Genomic DNA, 10,048 nt, shown 5'->3' with positions numbered 1-10,048 from the left:
AATTGTTGTGTGTTTTAATGAATAAGGGAAGTGCCCCTTATATACTAACATAGGCTTCTCTTCTCAACCATCCAAATCCAAAACTAGCGCTGGACCACTCATTCTAATCAAATGAGATTCACTCATTTGAGTGAAAAACTAGCAACCACAAAAATAATTAGACAAAGTAGTTTTGGACCAACTCATGAATCAATTTTTGAATGTTATTCCCAACAAATATTACTGCCAACTGCAGACTCTGCTAGAGCATCCTCATGAAATTTATAACCTGTCAAATCCTTTACTTCTCTAACTAACATATCACACAACATGCCATAATCAAAACCTGCCAAGTAAATAACTAACACATTACAGACCAATGAATGCAGGTAAATTATATATAGACATTCACATAATCAAAACCTGCAAATGTATTGTTCATTCACAACCTTCCAATGATTTGTTCATCCAAAAAAAAAAAAATCATACATAGACATTTGTTCATCAACTAGCTAGTGAAAGACAAAAGAAGTGAATACATAAACACTAGTTAGTAATATACAAAAACACAAAAATAAGTGACTTCATCAATCTTCATTTGCAAGCATGGTTCCATTGAGCTTCACTTTGTGCAAGCTACATAAATAAAGGAATCAATTTCAATTAATCAAGCTGGATTACAACCATCTTCATGAATAATTATATTCAATTAATTTACCTGACATTCCAACTAAGCTTTCCTGCGACAAGTCTATTCCTCTTTCACTTCCTCTCCCTCTCCCTCGTCCTCTTCCTCTCTCTCGTCCTCTCCCCCTTACAGCAGTAGTTGGTCTTCCTCTTCCTCTAACAGCAAAAGAATTGGTAGATTCTTCTTGTTGGCTTGATAGTGTAGGACAAAATCGTTTATTATGTCCTTTACCCTTGCATAGTTGACATGTCATAAGTCTTCCTTTTCTTGACAATTTCTTAACCTCTGAACTGATTTTTTGCTTCTGTTTTTCATTGTCTTCAAGCTTTCTTTTCTTTTTTGGCCTACCAGTCATCTTCCTTGGAATAGAAGCATGTATCTCATCACCTTCAGTGATTGGCCAAAAAATTTCTCCATTCGGTGGCTGGATTACATGCTCATAAGTCTTCAAGTAAAGCTCCTTACTATAGCATTCATGTATGTACTCTTCAGGCTGATGTCCTTTGTGAAATATGGCGCAAATGCCATGACGACATGGGATACCAGTCAATTACTAAAGCCTACAAGAACAAGTCATCAATTGTAAATTTACTTTGAATTGAAATCTGCCTTTTTTTTATCTCATACCCCTCTACTCCATTGAATGCCACATCCCAACCTGCACTCCAAGTATGCTTCCATTCAGCTTCTTCATCACCAATGAGCCATAATTCCCTCTCCAATTTTCAGCCAATGTTTTTTTATTTGCAACCCTCTTCATTGTTGACATAATCCCATTGTTTTCTAATCCAATTTCAGTATCTTAATTTATTTTGCTTTGTTATTGTGTCATATCAATTGTAGGGATTATCCAATGTCGGGAGTTCAACATAGAAATTGTGCTAGGCATGTGCATGCCAATTGGAGCAAGAGTCACCAGGGAAGGTTTTGAAGGGCCATTTCTGGCAGATTGTAAAGACACCAAATGAAGCACAACTTGTTGAAAATTTGAAGGCTTTAGAGAAGATAAATGTTGTTGTTCGTGTTGATCTTGACAAATATCCTATGCAATTCTGGTGCAAGGCTTACTTCAAGGAAGATGTCAAGTGTGACATGGTAGATAACAACCTTAGTGAGGCATTCAACAGAACTTTGTTGAGTGCAAGATCAAAGTTTATAATCCCATTGTTTGAGGATATAGTATTTGGAGGCATAATTAATGCACTGCCAGTAATTGGAGCTAATCAATTGAGAAAATAAATACAAACAAATTGAGATAATGAAATTGGATTATTTTCCTTTTGTTGATAACTCATTAGTGTCCATTCACTGTTGTCCACAATGTCCAAGTGTGTCTTTAGAAGCTCCAAAAACCATCTCCATGAAGAACTATTTTCAATCTCAACTACAGCCCAAGCAATTGGGTACATCTGATTATTTCCATCCCTACCAACAGTTGTGAGGATTTCACCCTTCAATTTGCCCTTCAAGAAGCATCCATCAAGTCCAATAAACTTCCTACACCCCACTAAGAATATCCCTTTTTAATGCCATTAAAGCATACATAAATCCTCTCAAACACCAAGGGTGAAGTAGGAACAGTTCTTGTAGTTTTTATCTTGACAGTAGAACCAGGATTTGAACTTAGACACTCTTGAGCATAATCTCTAGGGGCCGTTTACTAACTGGAAATTTCTGGGAATTTCCGGAAACTGGAAAACAGAAAACAAAAAACATGTTTACTAACACAGTTTCCATTTTCAAAACTGAAAATGATTTCTGAAAATTTTTGGAAAACTAAAACACACTTAAAAACTGTTTTCAAAATAGAAAACAGAATCATCTATCATCTATTTAGTTATATGTCACTATAACCACATTACTATGATTACATTCATTATCATCTTATTTTACTTATCACTATTTTATATCTTTTCTACTTACTTTAGTTATTTAAACATAATTTATTTGCTTACACTTTAAAGTTAGACATTATTTACATTATCAAAATTAAGAATTAAGCTCTATATAATGTTTTAGATTTTGATTGAACTCAATATATTATTAGTTCGAATATTTTTAATTATGTTACATCATAATGCAAGTTCGGTCTAGATATCGGATATTGAAATCTCACATATATTAGAATTCAAAGTAAAAGTTATATATTCATATACATGTCATTCAAATGAATATATCCAAAAAAAAATATTTTAAATATTAGCTCAAAATATTAATATTATCTAAACTAAATTTTAGGTGACCAGGACTATGTGGTCCAATGGTACCCGGGTTGGACTTCCGTTTGGAAGGTTGTGAGTTTGAGCCTCAGTGGAGGCGTTATTAGCTCTTTGTGTTTCAGTAGGTTGAGAAAGTATATGAACAGATACTACAATGTAATAGAGCTAGTAGCATTCAAAAAAAAAAAAAAAATTAGGTGAAAACTAAAAAATTAGAAAACAGAAAACAGAGAACAATTGTGTTCATATGGTTGAATCGTCACTTTCGCCGAAGGAGGGGGGATTCAGACAATATAATTTGGGGGAATTTGAAATAGAGGGTTAATTCTAATTAGTTTTATTATTATTATTATTATTATTTAACTAAGGCTTACATGGATTTTATACTGATTTAACTAAAGTCAACAAATCAGCCCAAGTCAGTTGAAACCGGCGCCATGTCATAGCCATTACTGGATAACCTAAACAAAATGCTAGGTGAAAAAAAAAATAGTTTATGGTTCGAAATGACACTTATTACAGATCATAAAGCGGGATGAATGATCAGGAATGGTTCATGGAGCGGGATGACACCTTAGCCTTTAAATAAACATGTTTACTAATTTATAGTAAAACACTAAGCAAGCCTCTAAGCGTTCATACATCCTTACAACAAGGTTTTGGTCTTTGGATGTTGACTAATTAAGTTTTTGAGTTTTTATTTTTTATTTTTAAATAACTGGATTGATTAGTCCGACAATCTAACTAACTTAGTTATGTGTCTTATCTATTTGTTTGTTTTATTTATTTATTTTCAAGAATAGTCCACTAACTTTTTGGTATTTTCAACACGATTATTATGGTGTAATCAATTATGGATTTTCTGAACTTTTAAATAATTTAAAAATTTGATGATATTAAATTTAGACATTTAAAAAGTCTTTAAAGTCAAGTGGTATTTGATTAAAACTTTTAAAGAGTCAATTCAATTTGTACTCTATTCATACTTTGTAGGTGATGTATTTAATGACTTTTGTCGAGTTTTAAAATATAATGATATATTTTAAAGCCTTTAAAAATTCATTGTTGGTATTCAAAAAGTAGTTGACTTTTTTTGTCTAAACTTTACAATTAATTTCTCCATTTTAAATTCTATAAACTGTTTATTCTTGCCTTTAATTCTACAAATCGTTTATTCTTTCATTTAATTCTACATACTTTTTTTCATGCTTAAACTATGCATTTTTTTTTTCAAAAACTCTACAAACTTTTTTCATGTCTAAACTTATGGGTGGACCATGGTGCAAAATGACGTTGTTTCTTTTAATGAAAAAAAAATGACAATCGTTATACTGTAATAAAACTATATTGTGTATAAAATAAAACTGAATAACATATCTCCTATATTGAGTGCATATTGTCGAGTGAAACAGTTGTTAAACTAGAATTTATGTGGTGTTATAATGAAACTAAAGTGTGTATACAATAAACCGAAAAGCATGTCTTACACATTGAGTGTATATTATATCAAATGAAATTGTAGTTAAATTAGACTGATGCATAGTTGTGTTGTAATGAAACTACAGTGTGTACAAAATGAAATTGAATAGTAGGTCTCACATATTGAGTGTATATTGTCAAATGAAACTGTAGTTGAATAATATTGATACTTTAGTGGTGCTGTAATGAAACTATATTGTGTATAAAATGAGACTAAATTGCATGCCTCGCATATTGAGTGTATATTGTCAAATGATATTGTAGGTGAAATAGAATGATGTTTTAATTGTGTTGTAATGAACGTACATTGTGTATAACATGAAACTAAATAATGAGAGATGTTGCTACATTTATCATAATGGAATTTGTTGTCTACCATTGTAACGGGGAATGAAAAAAAGCAAAGGACATCGTTTTTCTACATGGTCCGTATTGCTATATGGATCACGGTCAGTAAAATTTACTATTTGTCGAGCATGAGGCTTGTTTAAAGGCCTAAGAATAATAAAATTAACATGATTAAAAAAAATTAACTACACAACTACACAAATTCATTACAACACAAGTAAATAATCAAGTTCGCAAATGTTCATAATTAGATACGAACCTACCATGCCCAAACATACTAACTATTACATTAATGCATACAAGTTCATAAAATGACATAACAACTCCATAACAAGCTCAATGCAAATACAATAACTAGTCTAGGATCACAAGAAAACCAACATCATAAGTTCGTAACAATGCATACACAATGAAATCATAAAGTCACACCAACATTCATCAAGGTTTCAATATAATATAATCTTCTTCAAAAAAAAAAAAACTCATACACAGTGAAACAATACATTTAAAATAAATAAATAGAGCCTCAGTTGGAAGATTGTGAGTTTGAGCCTCAGTGGAGGCGTTATTGGTTCTTTGTGTTTCAATAGGTTAAGAAAGTATATGAACAGATACTACATTGTAATAGAGCCAGTAGCATTCAAAAAAAAAAAAAGTAGTAATCTACTATCTACTATCTACTATATCTACTATACTAATAAAAGCCAATAAAGTTAGGTCTATAACGGAAACTAAAGAATATCAGTCAAATGATTTGATGAAATGAATGGTTCATGTTATTTTAATTTTAGTATTTTTTTTTCTATTTTACCCTCTATTATATCATTTGCTTTTTCTAAATAACTCATGCATTTCATCAGTGTAAACTTTAGTAACGGAATATTTCGTTAACTATTTAATTTTCAAGTTCATATTTTTAGAATTATTAGTAGGAATGAGTGTAGAACTTGATTTTGTGTGTGTATGTTTTTTACTTATATAAATAGTGGGCATTAGCTAATTCGCGTAATACGCGTGTAAAACTAATATAAAATAAAATTCTTACATTTTGTTTGTCGTCAAACCATATTTGTTGCGAAACTAATCATGAGTCGAGGCAAACTTAGGCCGAGTCATAGACCCCAACCCATTTCAACCCCTACCTAAACTTTACAAAAATTTTCCCATGCTATATAAACTTTTTTTCTCCCAAATTACGTTTTCTTATTATCGTTTTAATCATCCAAACAAACTAAGGGGGTATTTGGTTGGATGAAAACCTTTTTTCAAGGAAAAAGTTTTCCTTAAACTTAAGGTTCACTATGGAAAACTTTTTTCACATGAAAAAGTTTTCATTAGTTATGAGGAAAACGTTTTCCAAGAAAAAGGAAGGATGTTTTGTGACAACCAAATTTAAAATTTTCCTAATTGTAATACATAACTTTATTTAAAATATATAAAATATATGATATATCATATTTTTTTTTGAAATAAAATTATAATAGAAATTATAAATATCAATATAAGTCAATAAAAATGTGGTAAGGATGTATTCAATTTATAATTTTACTAAGAGTTAATTTCAACAATGGTCCTCCGAGTATGGTGATTTTTCACAATTGGTCATCGACTTTTAATTTGGACAATTTAATCACCTGACTATCAAAATATTTTCAATTGTGGTCCTTCCGTCAGATCTGGTTAAGTGAACATCAATTTGAGGGGTAAAAGCGTCACCCGGCCTACTGAGCATATATTTACAAAATAATCTTATAACATATGTACACGTGGAAATCATCATCACTGCGCGCCGCTCTATGGAGCACCCGTGAACGGTGAAATGAGGTTTGCTGGCAGTAATTGTCTCCCTGAATTTCAAAATAACATTCTTTAATTTGTTCCCACTTGCACTCGTTACCGTTGCAACGGAGATCCCGGTGGATATTCCGAACTGTTGCTTTCCCCTTTTGTCCTCATCAAATTTGGATATTCCGGTGAGTCAATGATTCCTTCCCAAACCACCACCCAGCCGCCATCTGTTCCCTCCCAATCTGAACTTATTCCCGAAGCTAATTTCCCTGATCCTCTCCTTTGCCGAGAAGCTAACGGTTTCTCCATAATCCTCAATGTCAGAATCGGAGTCCGAGTTGAACCAGTCGAGAACGCAGCGGGGAGAGGGGAAGGCGGCGACGGTGAGGGAATCTAGCGGAGGGAACATTGAAACGAATGGGTGGCGTAGTAGTTAATCGGAGCTCCATCGCTTATTCAAATCTCGTTGCAAGCACTTGGATAGGAAATCACGGCATAATTTCGATGACTGAGTTGGGAACTAAAGTAACTCGTTGGAGTAAGCGATTCGGCAAAGTGTATCGGCGCCGACGCCGCGGTCCTCACACGCCACTTTCCGGTGATCATCTCAATGACGGTGCAGCCGTGTGACCAGACGTCGGATTCCGGCCCCTAATACTCCCCACGGATGACCTCTGGCACTATCCACAATGGACTCCCACGTAGCGGCGCAGCCTTATCCCACTGTCCACTTCAATCACCACAGCGGAATCGAAATCCGCCCACTTGGCTAGGGCGACGGTGGGGCGCGCGGTGATGATAATTTCCACGTATACAGACACGAGAATGAAGATGAAATATTAGGGGAAATGACGTTTTTACCCCTCAAATTGACATCTACTTAACCAGGATCTAATGGAAGTACCACAATTGTAAAGATTTTAATAGTCATGTGGTTAAATTGTCCAAATTAAAAGTCGAGGATCAATTGTGGAAAATCACCATACTCGGGGGACCATTGCTGGAATTAACTCTTTTACTAATTTTTGTATACGAAGTATTTTGTAAATTAAAAGTATATATAGACGTTTATAAACTTCTATAATGGGGCACTTGGTTGGAGAGAAAGAATTAGGTGGGAAAATAATTATAATTCAATGGGAAAAGAATAATGTGGGAATAAAGTGGAAGTTTAAATTCCAGTGTTTGGTTTGCAGGAATAAAATTACTGGAAATTTCAATTCCAATGTTTGGTATATATAGAAATTAAGAGGGAATAAGTAGTATAAATAGGGATGTCAACGAGGCGGGGGACATACCCGCCATCCCCCGACTTTCTTCCCATTCCCCGTCCCCGTCCCCATCCCCACCGAGGAAGGGAAAACTCCCCCATCCCCACAGGGATTATTCGGGGACGGAGAATCCCCACCCCGTTAATAAGTTATAAAAAATAAAAATTAAACATTAAAAAACATTTAAATAAATAACGCATATATATTCATCCCCAACTTAAAGTAGTATTCAATATTTTACAATTAAACATGTTATTTAAATATGCATTTCAAAAGTACGACATACAATGACAAGAATACTTCTAAAATTATATGTATTGTATATAAAGTACACCATACTACATATGTTGTGCACAACTAACTTTAGTACATCACCTATCCCTCTAATCTCTCTATCCTCACCAGTTAGCTCTCATCTATCATAGGAAAATTAGGGAAACCCCAAAATTAGGGAAATTATGGCAAAATCAGATTTCAAAACTCAAAGCTTAGGGCAAACAATTGAACAAATTATTAAAATTAAGATTTATAGCACAAGGGGTGAGAAGTTGAGAACGAGACTACGAACCTGAGGCGAGGCTGTAACTGGACAGTGGTGAAGACAGAGGCGGCTCACGATCGGGGACTGGGGCGGGATGAGAGCGAAGACGGAGACCGGGAAGCTGGTGGCCGGTGGCGAGGCAGAGGTGCAGGCGCAGATGGCAGTGGCGAGGCAGAGGTAGCAGCTGCAACACTCGGGAAGAAGAAAAACCGAGAAGAGGCAGAGCAGCTGCGACTCTTGGCGTTGAAGAAAAACATACGCACAAGGAAACAAATAAAATATCACAGATTTTGATAAGGAAAGAATTAAATACGTGTGCAAAATTGCTCAACTACCCAAAGTATATTACAGATCAGCCATTTACAAATAAAAAAAAATCCTGAAATCTGAACCGTTACAAAAAAAAAAAAAAAATGAATGCTCAGGATCTCATCTCACCATCTCACCTAACTAGGGGTCTCATTGGATCCAATATATATATAGGGTGCGGATCCCATGAGACCCCCATATTAAATGAGATCATGAGATCGCATCCCATCCATTAATACATTTCTAATGGAAGGATGAGATTGAATGAAAAATATAGTATAAATAAGGTCATATTTTAATTAGAAGGGTTAAAAAGTAATTCTATTATTGTGATAAATTTGGTTAGAATTAGATTGGAATCTTTGACATAATAATAGACCACAAAATTAATGGAAATAAGTAGTAATTCATTCTTGTTTGATTTATATATATATATATATATATATATATATATATATATACACGCTGGTGTGTGCGTGAATGTGTGTGCAAATTGTCTACTCCATAAGGCATGAGAAAGTTTTTTTTTTTTTTTTTTTTTTTTTTTTTTTTTTTGCCCCGGATGTGTTTTCTTGTAGAAAATTATTATTAGATGTGTGCATAATGTATTGTGTTTTCCGTTGTTTTTTTTTTTTTAAATGGAAAAGAAGGTGAGAGGGTATTCCGTTTATTTTTTTTGGACATATTTGAATAGTTAGAGTGGTGTGTTCGTACATGCAGTTCAACATGTGCATGATACTAGGTTCGAGATTGGCATGGGGGGTGAATATATATAGATGTTTTTTATGTCGGTATGTGTTTTATAACATTTGAAGTGTGTGCGTTACTGTGGTATGATGAGTGCAAATTGTGGGGTAAAGGAGTTTGCAACTTCTGATAATTCATTTTTGTACACAGATTTATTATTAGGGGTATGCGTGGAATGAAATTGTTAGTTTGTTTTGAATGAAATAGACAGAAAGGGTATTATTCGGATGTGTTGATATGATCCTCTTTTTTTTTTTGGCGCTAGTGTGTGCGTGTATGTGTTACGGTGTGTGCAGTGTGTGCATTTGTGTGCGCGAATTGGTGGTGGCGTGTGCTTTAGCCTGACAATGAAATTTTGATTAAATTTTTTTGTTTTATTTTTATTTTTTATGGTGGTGTGTGCATTTGTATGGTATGGGTATGCAAATGTTTGACAATTGAACTTTTGCATCATGTCATTTTTTTTTATTACGGTGGTGTGTGCATTTGTGTGCACGAATTGGTGGTGCATGTGCGTTAGCCTGGCAATGAAATTTTGTATAATTTTTTTTGTTTTATTTTTATTCTTTTTTTACAGTGATGTGTGCATTTGTATGGTATGGCGTGCACATACTTCTGGCAATGGAACATTGCATCATGTTGGATTTTATTTATTTATTATTATTTTATTTTTTGTGAT

The 10,048-nt window shown here is 33.8% G+C and overlaps 1 protein-coding gene across 1 annotated transcript; it reads right to left on the bottom strand.

Moving 5' to 3' along the window:
- Positions 1-510: 510 nt before the first annotated feature.
- Positions 511-1,419, bottom strand: LOC109179742. Its single transcript, XM_019329241.1, has 2 exons — positions 698-1,419; positions 511-615 (listed from the first exon to the last, which is right to left on the bottom strand). The coding sequence occupies exons 1-2, from the start codon at positions 1,020-1,022 to the stop codon at positions 602-604; spliced, it is 339 nt and encodes a 112-aa protein (XP_019184786.1). The 5' UTR covers positions 1,023-1,419; the 3' UTR covers positions 511-601.
- Between the last annotated feature and the right edge of the window lie 8,629 nt (positions 1,420-10,048).

Source organism: Ipomoea nil, unplaced genomic scaffold (genome assembly GCF_001879475.1).
Source record: "Ipomoea nil cultivar Tokyo-kokei standard unplaced genomic scaffold, Asagao_1.1 scaffold0980, whole genome shotgun sequence".
NCBI classification, from domain to species: domain Eukaryota; kingdom Viridiplantae; phylum Streptophyta; class Magnoliopsida; order Solanales; family Convolvulaceae; genus Ipomoea; species Ipomoea nil.
This window is presented reverse-complemented; position numbering and strand designations above follow the sequence as displayed.

Coding starts and splice junctions, on each gene's coding strand:
- LOC109179742 (XM_019329241.1), bottom strand. CDS start 1,022: ATGACTGGTAGGCCAAAAAAGAAAAGAAAGCTTGAAGACAATGAAAAA.